This window comes from Mastigoproctus giganteus, chromosome 8 (assembly GCF_048544385.1).
Source record: "Mastigoproctus giganteus isolate SK-2022 chromosome 8, ASM4854438v1, whole genome shotgun sequence".
Classification (NCBI taxonomy): Eukaryota; Metazoa; Arthropoda; class Arachnida; order Uropygi; family Thelyphonidae; genus Mastigoproctus; species Mastigoproctus giganteus.
The window spans coordinates 88629514-88647507 of NC_143582.1; the positions used below are offsets into that span (position 1 = coordinate 88629514).

The 17994-nt window shown below is 38.5% G+C and overlaps 1 protein-coding gene across 1 annotated transcript in view; it reads right to left on the bottom strand.

Annotated features, from left to right (window-relative positions):
• LOC150081704 (voltage-dependent anion-selective channel-like) overlaps positions 1-17994 on the bottom strand; it is a 180556-nt gene that overhangs the window by 41636 nt on the left and 120926 nt on the right. Inside the window, exon 7 of the mRNA XM_090379569.1 lies at positions 10311-10461. Coding sequence (XP_090235695.1) covers positions 10311-10461 — 151 coding nt within the window. The remainder of the gene's footprint in view (positions 1-10310; positions 10462-17994) is intronic.

A 17994-nucleotide genomic window follows, 5' to 3' on the forward strand; every position in this document is an offset into this window, starting at 1 on the left:
GGGAGGGAGGGAGAGAGAGAGAGAGAAATAGTGATAAGTGAAAAATGCTGTGACATGCTTCTGAACTATTTAAAACCAGAAATTCAAACAAAAGAAATGTAGTTTTCTGTCCTCAGATGTGTGGACAGCAAACTAGGAGACCTGTATGCCTACAGCAAGACAACACCTATTCTCACCACATACATTCAGGAAAACAGATATAGGATATGAAGTTAGAGGTATTACCCCAGCCTCCACATTCATCAGGCTTCATGTGATCAGGGCTGCTGTGACCCTATATGTCGCCAGTAAACAAAATCAAATTTGCCACACCAAAATATTTGGATTAAAAAATAAAATAAGGCGTAAATTATTATTAATTTATTGAAAAAGAAAAGAATTACAACATATTTCATATATAATATAATGAAACAACAAACAAAAATAACAAAATCGTTCTGAAATTCTGGAAATAAACTTAAAATTCTAAATCATGATAATTGTACTCACAATAATAAAATAAAAGGAAAATTATAATGTTAAAAAAAGTATACAAATTTATATTTCCTAGCTTTAAGATGTGCAAATTTATTAATTATTTAATTTATATTTATTCGTTCAAAATGATCATTTTCAACTGAAATTATTGTGAATTTAGAGACTCGTTGCTGAGACATTGTCGATCATAAATAATTTTTGATTAATTTTAATTTTGAGAAACTCCGTTCACCTGAGGCAACTGAAACTGGTAAAGTTAGAAAAAAATTCTTAATGCAACTGCTATGCTTGGAAAAGTATCTGTAAAATCATTTTTAAAAATATACTGTAAAACTTCAAATGGAGTAATATTGTCTTTAATATAAATTTGAAGTACTCTTAAGTTCTTCAGATAATGCTAAACCATCAATATCGGACTCATTATGATCAATGTCACTTAACTTAATATGTAAATATTTGCAATGATTTCACAAATCATCATCTGACCATTTTTTTAATTCAGAAATATTATAAAACATTTTAAATATTTCTACATGTTCTTTCATATTTGTAAACCTTTCAGTTAACAAGAAAATTGTTGTGTCCATAATTTGAAATAAAAAATTAATTTTGAAATTTTGTTGAGGATCCTGAATAGCTTCATCTCTACTTTCATATTCGAAATGATGTTTTTTCAATGCCAATAATAGTAGCCATATTATTAGCCAAATCGAGAATTTTTTGGGACTGCTTTCTCTGTTCTATTTTCTTTAAAATATTCTGTGATATTTTATAAACATTCAAGAGCTTCACCTATTTCAGAATTCTTCTTCTTCTTTTTTTTTTGGAGTATGTTACTTACCAGATTAATTTTATTTCAAATATCATGCCAAATTATAACTGAACAAAGAAACTTATAAGATATTATTTTTAAGGCTATTGATTTAGCATGATTCCTTGTATCCATATCTTTGTTTTTGTCATCAGTGATTATAGCAAAATCACAGCGAAATATTTAGCTTCCCTAGTCATTTCCAGTATTTTATCTGTAATATTTTGTTAAATTATTTCAATAATTTAATTTTGTATTTGATCACCCAAATAATGCACGATACTTTTTGATTCAGATTTCTGAATACGGCAAATATGTTCGGCCTTAACTGAATCAAATTTAGCAATTGTTTCAGCAAGTTTTAAAAAGTTATCATTGTCATTTTCATATAAACTTTTTGAACATCCCCTGAACGCTATACATTGCCTTGCTAAAAATAGTATCATATATATTATTCTGGCTGAACTCTAGAACATGGGTATCTCCACTGCAGGAATGGCCGTAGAATAGAGGATTGTCCAGTCGAGTTCTGTGATTGGCTGAATATTGGGAATGTGTAATTACCTCATTTATTTGATTGGATACAAATTCACTTCTGATTTTACCAGCAAATGTGAAAGTATCATGCTGTCATTTAGTCGATGTCTCAGCTGTCCTCAGTTATTGTTATTCCATTTGAAAAAGGATAGATGTAAGACTGTAATAGAATGGTGTACGAGGTGAATTTGATAGCTTCAGAATACAAGTGTTTTCAGTTGGGATGCTTGATGAAGTTTATCAGCCGGCATGGAAGGACTGATGAGCCGTTTTTTTTTTTTTTTTCAAGTTTCTCTTCAATCTGATGTTTTTTGCAGTAATTGTGCGAGTCATTAGTATCAGGTTCTCTTTATATCATTTCTGTGCTGTGGGCTGCTGCCCCACAGGATGTGGGGCAGCAGCCCACAGCACAGAAAAAAAAAAAGAAAAGAAAAGAAGTATTTCTGTTGATGTGCACAAGCAATTCTCATTATTAATGCATGTGAAGCCATCTAGTAATGCAGTCAGGCAAGAAGAATCAGTGGATGTATGTGGTGTTAATTTTTGTAGGCTGTTTAAAAAAAAAACAAAATTACTGTTTATTTTTCTTCATTTCAGCTCCAACATATCATGATGTCACATGAAATCCCCCACTAACATGCAGGCGAGGAGGAGAGGGGGAAAAGCAGTGAGTGGAAGGTGCCTTCACATCCTATCACTGCCTTATTCCTCTCTTTCTTGCCAAAGTAAGGGGTTGTACTCATGTTCTGGAGTAAAACCCTGCAAAATATAAATATAACACAGGGATCCAGATAATAAGCAAATTAACATAAGCCTGCAATTTGATGTACTGTATTTATTTCAAATGAATTATTTGCCTGCCGTGTTGAATACTGGTAAACGTTTAACCAATCAGATGACCAGCGCGGCTTCTGAGTATGTGGGACAGGCAACTGGATAGGTTTGTTTGTTTGTTTGTATTGAGGTTTAATGGCGCATGGACTACGGGGGTCATAATGCGCCAGTTCATACGGTGTGATGTGTTTCAAGGGTGTTTACTTTCGATTTCAACTGTTCATTTTAACCTGATTTATACGTTCTTGTGTTAGTCTGTTGCTTATATTCACTTCCTTAGAGGAGGTGGTATAAATTGATAGCTTTAAGAAAGTTGAAAACATCTGTGCAGTCATGTTTATTTTTCAAGAGATCTGTTAGTGTAATGGCGTCATGTGTCTCATAAATATCTTTGAAGACTTGTTTACGTTCATTTGTATATGTAGGACAGTCTATTAATATGTGTTTTACTGATTGAACGGTGTGACAAGTCTGGCATCGTGGTGGTTGCTCTGCTCGCAACAAAAATGAGTGCGTAAGATGGGTATGGCCGATTCTTAGCCTGGTGAGTGCTGTTTCTTCTTTTCTCGACCTTCGACTGCTAGAAATCCAGTTTTCAATATTCGGCTTTATTTGGTATAATTTGTTTGCAGTTTGCTGATTCCAGGTTTCTTGCCATTTCAACTGGCAAATACGCCATATCGCAGGCTTGTAATCGGAATACGGGACTGATATATCCTCTCCGATCTGTAGCACGGCTTCTTTGGCTGACTTGTCTGCTGCTTCGTTTCCCGCAATCCCTGTGTGTCCTGGGATCCAGCAGAAAAAAATATCCTGTTCATTTTTGGCGCAGTTAGTTAATATTTGCCGTATGTGCCAAAGGATTGGGTGTTTGGATGTACCTATGTTTTGCATGGATTGTAAGGAACTCAAGGAATCTGTATATATTACACTTCTCGTGTAATGTTTATCTAATACATGAGTTAAGGCTATTTTTATTGCGTATAATTCTGCTGTGTATACACTGCACTCTTTCGGTAGCTGTTGTGTTAAAGTTATATCTGGGAATACCGCTGCTGCTCCCGCTAAAGTGTCTGTTTTTGAACCATCTGTGTATATTGGAATATAGCCAGGAAATTGAATTCTGTGCTCTGCATGTAACTGTTGGAAGATTGTTGACGGTATCGCTTTTTTATTCCATTTCTGAAAGGAGAAGTCGCATATCGGGATATGCGAATCCCATGGTGGTGGGATATGAACTGGCATGTGTGCTATTTTGTCTATATTAAGGTTATGTACTGCCAGAAAGTCTTGCATTCTAATTCCCAGGGGTCGGTTTGCTTGTTGGCGATTCTGATATATGTTTCTGCATCGTGGATCAAAGAGGGTCTCCCAAGTAGGGTGTCCATGCATAGATTTTATTTTAAATGTATAATACAATGCGAGTTGCTGTCGCCTAAGAGTTAAAGGTGGTTCGTTGGCTTCAGCATAGAGACTATATATGGGAGAGGTACGATAAGCGCCAGTAGCTATACGCAGTGCATTGTGATGAATTGGATCGAGCCATTTCAGAGCTGTTTTCCGTGCTGAATCGTAAACTGGGGCTCCATAGTCCAATTTTGATCTAATTAGTGCTTTGTATAGGTTTAGTAAGGAATATCTGTCTGCTCCCCATGCTGTTGACGAAAGGATTTTAAGTATGTTCATGTGTTTTGTACAGCTTTTACGCAGCTCTCGGATATGCTCCACGAATGTGAGTTTCTTATCTAAGATTAGTCCGAGAAATTTTGCCTTCGGCTGCGTTGGTATATTTTTGCCTTCTAATTTTAGTTCGGGATCAGGATGGAGATTTCTTTTGCGACAAAAATGTACACATATTGTTTTTTGTGTTGACAGTCTGAAACCGTTATCTAGTGCCCACTTACTTATATTGTTGATTGCGCATTGCAATTGTCTCTCGATAGTTCTCATGTTCTGTGCCTGACTAGAGATACTAAAGTCATCAACGTAAAGTGCATGTGAAACCAAAGGAGGGAGTTGATTTGTGATCGAATTAATCTTTATGGCAAACAAAGTGGCACTCAAGACTGAGCCCTGTGGAACACCTTCTTCTTGTTGGTAGATTTTAGAGAAAGAAGTTTGTACTTTGACTTGGAAGGTTCTGTTCATAAGGAAGTTCTGGATAAACACAGGGAGATTGCCTCTCAGTCCAGCATGGTGCATATCTCGCAGGATCCCATATCTCCAAGTGGTATCGTAAGCTTTTTCGATGTCAAAAAATACTGTAACCATATGTTGTGATCTGATAAATGCATTTCTGATGTTGGCTTCTATTCTGACTAGGTGGTCCAGAGTAGATCTATGATGTCTAAAACCACATTGCGTGTTTGTGTAGATGTTATTTTCCTCTAGATACCAAATCAGTCTTTTGTTTATCATTTTTTCTAATAGTTTTCCTAAACAGCTGGTGAGGGCTATTGGTCGATAGTTGCATGGATTTGTCAGGTCTTTGTCAGGTTTCGGGAAAGCTAGTACTATTGCATGGCACCATGTGTTTGGAAATACATTTTCTTGGAATATTCTGTTATACAGTTTCAATAAATTTTCTAATTCAGTCTTGTTAAGGTGCTTGATCATGTCGTAATGTATATCGTCTGGGCCTACTGCACTTGGCCTGGCTGTGAACAAAACTTCGTGTAGTTCGTTTATTGTGAATGGTTGATTGTAGGGTTCATTACCTTTTGATTTAAATTTGATCTTATGCTTTTCTGCTTTTTCTTTTTGGATCAGAAATTCCGGATGGTATGAATCTTTCGCTGATACTTTGGCGAAGGTCTCGCCTAATGTGTTTGCAATAACGGTAGGTTCAGTCAAACTATTTCCATTGCAGATCAGTATTGGTGATGGCCTATTTCTATATTTACCTGTCATTTTTCTTATCTTATTCCAGACTATATGTGCATTTGTTTTTTTGTTTATTGTAGATGTGAATTTTATCCATGCTGCTTTTCGACTCTGCTTCCTGGTAAATTGCGCTATAGCACGCATTCTTTTGAACTGAATCAGATTTTCTGTTGTGGGATACCTGCGAAAACGGTTCCATGCCCTATTCTGTTGTTTTCTTGTTTCAGTGCAGTCATCATTCCACCATGTTTTCGGACAGTTTGGAAAACGTGATGAAGTCTTAGGGATTGTTAGCTTGCCTGCGTTTTGTATGGTTTCTGTGACATGTGCTAGTGCAACAGCTACTGTTTCCTGCTCAATGATATTGGTGTTGAAAACTGCTTTCCTCCTGAATGCTTCCCAATTAGCTTTTTCTATTTTCCAACGAGGAGTCCTGCTGGTATGATATGGATATTCACTGACCAGTGTGGAAATTACTGGATAATGATCACTCCCAAGAGGATCCTCAAAAACTTCCCAATTAAATGCTATGTAAAGTGTAGGGGTACATATGGTAAGATCTATAGCTGTGGTGGTCCGAGTTGGAAAATGGAAGTAGGTGTGGTTACCCCTGTTAAGAAGTAAGAGGTTATGATTATCTAGCAGTTGTTCAATGATGCGTCCTCTTCTGTTGTAGTCGGAGCATCCCCACAAAGGGTTATGTCCATTCATATCTCCCATCAGACAAATTGGGGGTGGTAGTTGTTGTAGTAATGCGTCTAGGTCTTCATAAGAGACATCATCTCCTGGTGGAATGTATAATGAACGTATGGTTAATAGGGACCTTGCTATTGTACGAATTGCTACCGCTTCTAATGGGCTATTTAAATGCACCTGTTGTGTTGGTATTCTGTCATTTACTAATATAGCAACTCCTCCATGTGTTATACTTTGAGTTATTCGGTCTCTTCTGTACATTGAGTAGTTCCTGATATTCAGGGTATCTTGTTGTTTGAGGTACGTTTCCTGGAGACATATACAGATTGGTGTGTAATGGGTGATCAGATACAGTACGTCATCAAAATTAGTACGTAATCCACGACAGTTCCACTGGATAATTTTATCCATTATTTATATTTGCTCAGCCCCTCAAGCTGTTTTCGTTGGGTGACTGTCTTTTGTTTTTCTGTCCTTACTCTGTCTCTTTTGGGAAATATCGGTTTTCCGGTATCCATATCTTCTTCTGATTCTTCGGCATGGATTTCCAACGTATGGATTTCCCGTTTTCTCAAATTCCATAAATTCTGAGTTAGGTTCGTGATTTTGTGGTCTGCTATTACTCTTACACTGTTGCAAGGTTGGAGAATCTGAGGGGATTGAGATGGGTGTGTTTACTGTTTTCTCTTGTTTATCTTGTTGCTTTGCTTGGAGTAAGTGTTTGACTTGTGGAGAAAAAGATTCATTTGGAGGAACTGAGATTTCAGTTTGACATTCCACTGATTTAAATTTAGTTGTTACTTGTGCGTACGTTGGTCTATTGGTTATGGTTGGCTGGACCATTTTTCTTGCTTCTTGGTATGTAATATTGTGCTCTGTTTTGTATGTCTGTATTTCTTTTTCTTTTTTCCATCTATCACATGCTCTGGCGTATGCGGGATGTTCTCCTTTACAATTTGGACACTTTGGGGCTGTGGCTGGGCACTCGTCAATCTGATGTTCTTTGGATCCACATTTAGCGCATGTCGGTGTGTTTCTACATGCTGTTTGCGAGTGTCCAAATTGTTGACACTTGAAACAGCGCAAAGGATTTGGAATATATACTTTTACTTGGCAGTTCAAATATCCTGCTTTTACAGTGCATGGGATTTTTGGTGTGTTAAATGTCAAGATTAAGGTTTTGGTAGGTATTACATTTCCATCTCTCCGAATAGAAATCCGTCTTACATTTGTCACTCCTTGATTTTGGAGTTCTTTGCTGATTTCCTCTTCAGTAACGTGTAAGAGGTCCCATTCGGAGATTACTCCCCGCGAAGAGTTTAAAGTGTTATGGGGGGTGACCACTACTGGTATACCTCCAAAGTTTGATACATTCAGCAGCTTTTCTGAATGTCTAGTACTAGACGTTTCGACTAATAAATCCCCAGATCGGAGTCGCCTGACCGTTTTTGGTGTTCCGGCTAGTCCTTCCAAGACTTTTTGGATGAAAAATGGGGATTTCTTTCCTAGTGTCTCCTCTCCAGTGGAGTGGATGATTAGGAACAAAGGAATCGGTGATGGTTTGGAGATGTCTGTTCTTTGCCTTTTGGCAGTATTTTCTGGTTCTTCATCAAGCCGATTTGGTGGGATCTTTTCTGAAGTCCCTTGGGAAGTAGTGACTTTACTACTCATGATTTGCTCTTTTAGCCCTGGGAGCGTACCTTCCAACTCCCAGGTTTCCAGCCCCGCCACGAGGAGGCAAGAGCAGTGCCACCAAGTGACCAAGCAGCTGCTATAAGTTAGTAGGGTTGGTGGTTAGTTTGAGATAAGAGAAAAAAGAAAGGTGACTTTCCTTTCTGTTAGTTTGCTAGATCCTTTTAGCAAAACTTACTTATGGAGCACTAAAAAATTAAGATCGCTATAAATATAGTAAACTAAGTATAATTGAGAAGCGCACTCTAGAATCACTTTAAATCACTTGATCACTTGGAAAACGCTTGGCACTCGGGGCCCTGGATAGGTTTTATGATTAACAATAAGTTGCAGAATGGTAATCCCTTTGACTCTTAATTCATGCCTAGTAGCAAGCATTAATTGCCTGAAAGCCAGAGGTGTGAACAATGTATTCCCAGTTAAGCCTCTCACAATCCGTTCGTTATATGGAAATTTTCTTTATTCTATGGAAACTATTTTAAATGTAATTACCAAGGGGAATTCAAAAAATATCACTAAATAGAAAAGTTTGCTATAAAGATGTTCATTAAAGAAAGGTCCAACTTGTATAGGTCAAAAATTTATTTGCTGCCCTCCTAAACTGCCATCTGTAAGAGACGCTTACCTTGACTACGCGCTTGCAGCCGCCCTGCATGTGATTATCACCTTTTGTTGCCACTTTGTTTTGTTATTGATGTGACCAAGAGAATTTAAGAAATCCCTTGGGAAGTAGTGACTTTACTACTCATGATTTGCTCTTTTAGCCCTGGGAGCGTACCTTCCAACTCCCAGGTTTCCAGCCCCGCCACGAGGAGGCAGGAGCAGTGCCACCAATTTAAGAGAATTGCAGAATGGTAATCCCTTTGACTCTTAATTCATGCCTAGTAGCACGCATTAATTGCCTGAAAGCCAGAGGTGTGAACAATGTATTCCCAGTTAAGCCTCTCACAATCCGTTCGTTATATGGAAATTTTCTTTATTCTATGGAAACTATTTTAAATGTAATTACCAAGGGGAATTCAAAAAATATCACTAAATAGAAAAGTTTGCTATAAAGATGCTTTTCTGAATGTCTAGTACTAGACGTTTCGACTAATAAATCCCCAGATCGGAGTCGCCTGACCGTTTTTGGTGTTCCGGCTAGTCCTTCCAAGACTTTTTGGATGAAAAATGGGGATTTCTTTCCTAGTGTCTCCTCTCCAGTGGAGTGGATGATTAGGAACAAAGGAATCGGTGATGGTTTGGAGCCGTCTGTTCTTTGCCTTTTGGCAGTATTTTCTGGTTCTTCATCAAGCCGATTTGGTGGGATCTTTTCTGAAGTCCCTTGGGAAGTAGTGACTTTACTACTCATGATTTGCTCTTTTAGCCCTGGGAGCGTACCTTCCAACTCCCAGGTTTCCAGCCCCGCCACGAGGAGGCAAGAGCAGTGCCATCAAGTGACCAAGCAGCTGCTATAAGTTAGTAGGGTTGGTGGTTAGTTTGAGATAAGAGAAAAAAGAAAGGTGACTTTCCTTTCTGTTAGTTTGCTAGATCCTTTTAGCAAAACTTACTTATGGAGCACTAAAAAATTAAGATCGCTATAAATATAGTAAACTAAGTATAATTGAGAAGCGCACTCTAGAATCACTTTAAATCACTTGATCACTTGGAAAACGCTTGGCACTCGGGGCCCTGGATAGGTTTTATGATTAACAATAAGTTGCAGAATGGTAATCCCTTTGACTCTTAATTCATGCCTAGTAGCAAGCATTAATTGCCTGAAAGCCAGAGGTGTGAACAATGTATTCCCAGTTAAGCCTCTCACAATCCGTTCGTTATATGGAAATTTTCTTTATTCTATGGAAACTATTTTAAATGTAATTACCAAGGGGAATTCAAAAAATATCACTAAATAGAAAAGTTTGCTATAAAGATGTTCATTAAAGAAAGGTCCAACTTGTATAGGTCAAAAATTTATTTGCTGCCCTCCTAAACTGCCATCTGTAAGAGACGCTTACCTTGACTACGCGCTTGCAGCCGCCCTGCATGTGATTATCACCTTTTGTTGCCACTTTGTTTTGTTATTGATGTGACCAAGAGAATTTAAGAATTACATTATTACCCATCAGCTAATGAAGTCAAGACAGCGGTGCACAAATGGCTTCAACATAAACCACAAAACTTCTCTTGAGGAAGTGTTTCTTTGTTCTTTGTGAAATACAACTTTTATTTACATTTAGCCGTTTTATTTTGAAATAATCTTGTACATAAAAAAAAGACAATCAATTACAAATCAGAAAATTTAATACATTCTAAAAATCTAAATAGCATGCTCTAGAAAGTTTTCTCACAGAAAATTTTTAATTCTAAGTGAAACTATGATTCCATTAAAGTTACTTACTCTGACAAATGTGTCATCATCCCATTTATATACACACCCCATACCAATTCTTGTAGTATTGGAACCTGCAGCCCATGACAACAAAACTCCAGTTTCCAGTCGGTCATTAACTTGCTGGTAGAATGATCCTCCAAATTCTTGTCCATCATTGCTAGAAAGATATTAAAATTGCAAGCATTTATTATTACTGACACATAATAACCAACTTATCTGTATTCAATAAATATATATTTGTTGCTTACAAACACTATTTTCAAGATAAATGAAATAATTAGAATTACAAACTCAAATGTGCATACAGTAATCCTGTTCAGCTGGGCCCTGATTGGCAGCAATTTATTATAAAGTAATGTTTGTTTTTTTTTTCGAGGTTTATTTATTCTATTTTTTAATGATGACAAAAATCAAAAACATTAAAACAAGTGCAAAAAACTGCACTGTATCTTGAACCATCCTCAGAATGGCTAATTGTCCAGGGAATAACAGAAGAACAGAGGGTTGAAGAAATAAACCTAGTGTTGTGAAGTGAGTAGTTTGAATAAATTTAAAGGAGGATTAAACAAACTGTCAGAATTTATGAAAAGTAGTGGGTAACCTTAGGCTTTTATTTTTGCTTAGCTGATGTATCATTTGGCGTGTGTGTGGTATGGGTGTTTATTGGCGCATCAGCTGCTATGGCTATAGTGCGCCTATTCGTAGTTATATCAGAAAATAATAAAGAACGTAACAATTCAAATTCATTTCAGTTCTGAGAGCTATTCATAAAAGATTATACACTCTAATTTGTTTCAGAAAGCAGAAAAGTTCCTTAATATTTGCCTCCTCTCCTATGATATGATGTAGTGTCAGCGGTTCTTGAAGATTAGCCAGATTTTGAAGTGTTGAAGTACGATGTGGTTGATAGTGTGGACAGTCAATCAAAATATGTTTGACTGTTAGATGTTCAGAGCAGTGTGAACACTGCGGAGGATCATTGCCGGTGAGTAAATGGAGGTGAGTCAGATGGGTGTGCCCTATTCTTATCCGTGAGAGTACCACTTCTTCTCGCCGAACTTTCTGGGTGCATGAGTGCCATAATTTTGGGTCCTGTTTCAATTGAAAGAGTTTGTTATTTGTTTCTTTATGCCATAGCGCTGTCCACTGTGCATGGTATGCTGTTTGAATTATGATATTATAATCAGATGCTGGAATGAAGGCAGAGGTTAAGTCTAAGGTTGATGGATTTTTAGCAGATATATCAGCTATTTCATTTCCTTTTATGCCTGAATGTGCCGGAATCCAGCAAAACTTCACTAGTTGTTGACGGTGGTCAATTTGCAAAAGCAAACTCCTGATTTTAACTAAAATATGGTGATTCTTTTGAGAGGGATTCTGCAGTGCTCTGATTGAGCTGAGAGAGTCAGTGTAAACTATATATTTTGCAGATGGGTGTAGAGTCAAATTTTCTAGAGCTAATTGTATTGCATACAGTTCTGCTGAAAAGTTGGTATACTCAGGTGGAAGAGAAGCTGATATGATAGCAGAGGGAAACACTGCTGCTGCTCCAACAGTTGAAAGAGATTTGGAACCATCCGTATATACCGGCAAGAAGTCAGCACAGCTTTGAAGATGGCTAGCATGGAGTTGTTGCACATTCAGTGTCGGTAGGCGATTCTTTCCCCATTGGAGAAAATAAGTATCACAAGTTAGTTGAGGAAACGGGGTCCACGGAGGATGAGAGTAATTCTCTATCTGTTGCCTATTGTGGAGAGGAACATTCCAGTTCTGTGATATTTCAAGAAGCCGTAGGCCAGCTGGTCGGATTTTACCTGGTTTATTTCTATAGAGATTAACTAGTGGTTGATTAAAAAGGTATGGCTGAATAGGATGCAAAGAGCAAGTCTGTATTTTGGCTGCATATTTAAGTAACAGCATTTTTCTGCGGAGATGCAGAGGGGGCTCATGAGCTTCAATGTATAGGCTATGAGTTGGAGATGTCCTATGCGCACCAATTGCAATCCGCAGTGCATTATGTTGAATAGGATCCAGCCAGCGTAGTACACTCCTTCGGGCAGAATCATAAACTGGAGCACCATAATCTAAACGGGATCTGATCAATGCTCTATATAAGAGCAGCAAAGTTGTACGGTCTGCTCCCCAAGAATGGGCAGATAAAGCTCTTAGCATGTTGATCTTTTTGAGACAGGTAGTACGTAATAATTTAACATGCTCAAAGAAGTTCAGCTTACTGTCCAGGATTAGTCCCAAGAATCTGATATTGCTGGCAATCGGAATGGTTGTATTTGATATCCGAAGTTCAGGATCCGTATGCAGTTTGCGTTGATTGCAAAAGTGGATTGCAACTGTTTTTTGTTGGGAAAGACGATATCCATTGCGCTCAGCCCACTTTTGTACTTTATTGAGAGACATCTGCAATTGCCTTTCAATAGATCTCATATTCTGTGAATGGCAAGAAAGAGAGAGATCGTCAGCGTAAAGGTACGCCTCTACAGTATTTGGAAGTTCTTTTGTGATAGAATCAATTCTGAGGGCAAACAGGGTTGCACTCAAAACTGACCCTTGTGGTACTCCTTCTTCTTGCAAGAATGTAGTAGAAAGGGAATTTTGATATCGCACCTGGAAAGATCTGCTCTTGAGGAAGTTCTTAATGAATATAGGCAGGTTGCCACGGAGACCATGATTATGGAGGTCACGGAGAATTCCATAACGCCAGGTAGTATCGAATGCCTTCTCTATATCTATGGAGACCATAACTAGGTGTTCGTTTTTAACAAAGGCATTGCGAATTTCGGATTCAGCCTTGATCATCAGATCAAAGGAGGACCTGTTTTGGCAAAAGCCATGCTGACTATTAGTAGATGTTCGCTTTCAATGATCCAAGTGAGTCGACTGTGGATCATTTTTTCAAGAATTTTACCGAGGCAACTGGATAGAGATATTGGTCTGTAACTATTAGGATTGGAGGGGTCTTTCCCAGGTTTCAAAAAGGCCAAAACTGTAGCATGGTGCCAAGAAGTGGAATAAACATTTCCCAGGAAGATTCGGTTAAAAAAGGCTAGCAGCATTTGTAAGTTTTCCTCATCAAGGTGCTGTAACATAACATAATATATCCCATCTGGCCCAGCGGCACTGTTGCGTGTTGTTCTGATGGCTTGCATAAGTTCACATTTTTGGAGTGGCTGGTTATATGGAAGTAGCAGTGAAGTTCGAAAGTTGATGTGTCTCTGTTCTGTGGTGCTCTTGGTTTTCTGAAATTCCGGAGAGTAGGTGGAAACAGCTGAGACGTGAGCAAAAGTTTTGCCTAAGGCATTTGCTATATCCAGAGGAGCAGAGACGTCTAGACCACTGCAGGAGAGAATTGGGGAAGGAACAGTTGGAAACTTCCCGGAAAGCTGCCTAATTTTCTTCCATATTAATCGTGGGTTCGTGTTTCTATTGATAGTCGATGCAAACCGAATCCAAGAATCTTTCTTCGCTTGTCTTTGAATGAGACGAGCTTTTGCCTTTAGTTTCTTGTATTTAATAAGATTAACTGTAGTTGGAGTTCGACGAAATAAATTCCATGCTTTATTTTGTTTTTTTTTAGCTTTTGTGCATTCCTCATTCCACCAACAGTTGAAATGGCATCGAATCTTGGAATTTGATATTGGAATTGAGCTTTTAGCTGCAAATAAAAGGCAGGAAGTGATATAGTCGGTAACTTCATCTATGGGATGTAGTTGTATAATTTTTTTGTCCAGTGTGATTGCTGACTGAAATTTGTCTCAATTAGCTTTAGAGAATTTCCATTTCCTGCAGGGTTCATCTAATGGTGGTTGAGTAGTCATCAGATTACAAACAATTGGAAAATGATCGCTGCCAATGGGATTATCCAGAGCGGACCATTGCATGACTGGAAACAGTATCGGGGAGCAAATCGATAGGTCAATGGCAGAAGTCTGTCCATTTGGTAACTGTATATGGGTGTGCGAACCACTGTTAAGAAGAGTGAGGTTTTGTTTTTCCAGTAAAGTTTCGATCAGTCGGCCGCGTCTGTCTAATTTAGTTGATCCCCATAAAGGGTGGTGGCCATTGAAATCCCCTAGCAGGCAGATAGGGGAGGGTAGCTGTAATAATAGTTCCTTAAGATCATTATAAGAGTAATGATCTTAAGGAACCATGGGGGATGTCTTTGTGTGTGCGGGATGCAAGGAGTGTATCGATATCAGGCAACAACTCGGCGTTCTTGTGGGCCTCTATGAGAGCTTGAAGGACAGGGTGGATGCCCTCGAAGAAACTAAATTGAGGGGCCCATCAAGCTCTCAGCTGCCCACATCAATGCCAGAGCTTGCACTTGGGCATTGCGTGACACAGAGGCAACCCCCAAGGCAGAATGCGCTGGTCCCGAAGGAACTAGTAGTTGTTGGTGACTCTATTGTCAGGGAAACGGGGAACATACTTTGTAAAAAAGATAGGTGGAACAGGACCAGGGTATGTCTGCCAGGGGCAAAGGTTGATGACGTTGTAGAGCGAATATCATCTTTTAAGGGCACAAAAGGTGATATAGTTGTACACGTTGGCACTAATAATATTAAGAGTAGGAGACCGGCAAAATTACTTAAAAGTACAGGTCACTGCTGAACAAAAGCCGAGAATTAGGGTTGAATTTGAAAGTGTCTACAATTCTGCCCAGACACGATAGGAGGGAGTATATGATGAGAGCCTTGTCGATCAATTCGGCCCTGGAAAGATTGTGCAAGGCTCAAGGGGTAGAATTTTTTTCAGCCTGGACTGTACTTGTTAACAGGAGAGATTGCTTCTACAGGGATGGGATACACTTAAATAGAAAGGGTGCAAGAATATTTGCTGATGCTATCGAGGCAGTGTTAAGTGGGTCGGAAAACTGCTAGCTTGGGGGGAGACAAAGACCAATAGATTGACAGTAGCCACTGGCAGAGGTGAAAGAGATTCTTGCACTGCTTCTATTAGAATGAGCAGAAGCCTGAAAAACAAGATGCATGGTATTTCAGAGACTGCTGGGAGCCATTGCGGTACAAGTAAACACATGGGTTGTGTTAGGGTAGCTAAGAATAGAAACAGGTTAGGTTAGGTGCAGGTATACTTGTGTGTACACCAATGCTAGGAGTTTAGTAAATAAATTTGATGAATTTGAGGTATTGCTCAAAACATCAAAGGCAGATATTGTTGGGATATCAGAGACGTGGTGTCACACAGATATAAGGGATGCAGAACCGCAATTTGGGGAGTACAACGTCTACAGAAAGGATAGACAGGATAGGAAGGGGGGAGGGGTTATGCTATTAGTTAAGAAACTCATAAAAACCAAGGAAGTGAAGCCAGTCGACATCGCTGGACAGTGCAGTGTTGAGTCAGTTTGGTGTGACATAAGCATTGGGAGATCAAAATTGAGAGTAGGAGTGTGCTATAGGCCTAATGACTCTGATGAGTATAATAAGGAACTGTACAGAGAAATAGAGTGGGCCAGTAAATCAGAGAGTCTTATAATGGGAGATTTTAATTTCCCATATATTGACTGGAATTTGGGGGCTGGTTACTCACGCACTAGCAGGGCTTTTGTGGATTTATTGGATGATTGTTTTCTACATCAGCATGTTCGGGATGCAACTAGAGGGAGTAATACTCTTGATTTGATTATCAGCAGTGATTCTTCATCCATTAAGAATCTGCAGATAAATGAACCACTAGGTGGCAGTGATCACAGTGTGCTGAAGTGGGATTTACTCAAAGAGGTAACTACCATTAGGGGTAAAGGGAAGGGTTATTGCTTCCGTAAAGGTGACTACGATGGACTGAGACAGTATTTAAATTCTATACAGTGGGACCAACTGATGATGTTACCAACAGCAAATTCAAAATGGGAAGCATTCAAAGAACTTATCTTGGAAGCTACTAGGCTTTACATACCAACTAAGAAATATTCTTCAAGGTTTAGGCCAAAATGGATGTCAGATGAACTAATGAGGCATATGGCAGAGAAGAAAAATGCATGGGATACTTACAAATTAACACATGACACAGAAGCCTATGATAGATACAAGTTGATATGCAACCAAGTTACAAAGGAGGTTAGGCAGGCAAAGGCAGATTACGAGAAATCCTTGGCAAAGGGATGCAAAGAAAAACAGCAAAGAGTTCTTTACTTATGTAAACTCTAGAAGGAAGGGGATGAATCAGATTGGTCCACTTGATATTGATGGGTCAACTGTTGATGATCCTGCTCAGGTAGCTAACAAACTAAATGAATATTTTGCATCGACATTCACACATGAGGAGTTATTCAGCGAGGGGAATGCCAGAGGTGTATTCAACTCTAGCAGTAAGCTACAGAATCTGCAAGAAGGATCTTTAAAATTATGCCGCTGCTGATTTTAGCGGCATAATTTAGGAGAAGAATTTGTCGCTCAGCACTGGGGAACTCCCTCTTCTTGAACATATGTTCCAGAAAGTAACGAGTGGTAGAGGACTTGGAAGAATCTGTTAGATAGGAAGTTCTGAATAAATTTCGGGAGATGACCCCGAAGACCAGATTTACGTAAGTCCTGAAGAATCCCATAACACCAAGTTGTATCAAATGCTTTCTCGATGTCAACACATATCATAACAAAAGTGTTCATTTCTTAGAAAGGTGTTAAGAATATTTGCTTCTGCTTTGATAATGAGATCAAGCGTCGATCTACTTCTCCGAAAACCATACTGGCTTGGACTCAGAATATTTTGAGTCTCCAAATACCACGCTAGTCAGGTGTTAAGTATTTTTTCCATTGTTTTTCCCAAGCAACTTGTTAGGGAGGTAGGTCGATAGTTTAATATAGTTTACCTCAATATAGTGCGTAGAACCCTTCCGTATGATACCCTCCAGAAATTAAAACGGAAAAAACGAAAAAATCAACAACTTACCGGTACATTAGAGTAAAATATAAATAATTAAATAATCAATTTAACACAATTCAAATCAATTTAAAACTCAAAAATCAAATTAACGCAATTAAAAGAATCTAACGAAAATATTCAAAACGATTTTCCTTCCTGAAGCCGACAACGCTTTTCGACCGTATGTTGTGATGACAGGAATGAAAATTACCGAATCAGGTTTAACCTGATACTTAAATAGAGATTATTTGTCTTTGCGCATGCACGTAAAGGTCTATGCATCGGAGATCAAATATGGCCACCGAACATTAACAGAATTCTCGTGTAATTTAATTTCAACGGTTTCTGCAATTAATAGTCGCGTATAATTACGTTGAACATTAAGTATTTTGGCCTCGTTAAATAAAAAAAGTATGTTTTACGTTAATGGCACGAAAGGCTAATTCTGACGCTGCTGAATGAGAAGCACGAACTGAGGCTTCATGTTGATTTACACGAATATTAAGAGAAAATCGGGTCGAACCTTGATAAGACGAGTCGCAACCACCGCAAGAAATGTTGTATACCGGATCCTTAATTTGTGTTGCGAATGCTGAAAGAACCGAGCGATTGTTCAGTATAGTGTGTAACTTCCGTATTGGCCTAGCTACAATTTTAAATTCAGTATCTTTAAAGAATCTGTTAAGCTGTTTGCACCACTGTTCAACATATGGGACAGAAATAAAGTATTTTTTGATATTACTATTGTTGATTGGTGTAGTATTTTGTATCTTATCCTTAGCTTGTACCCTAA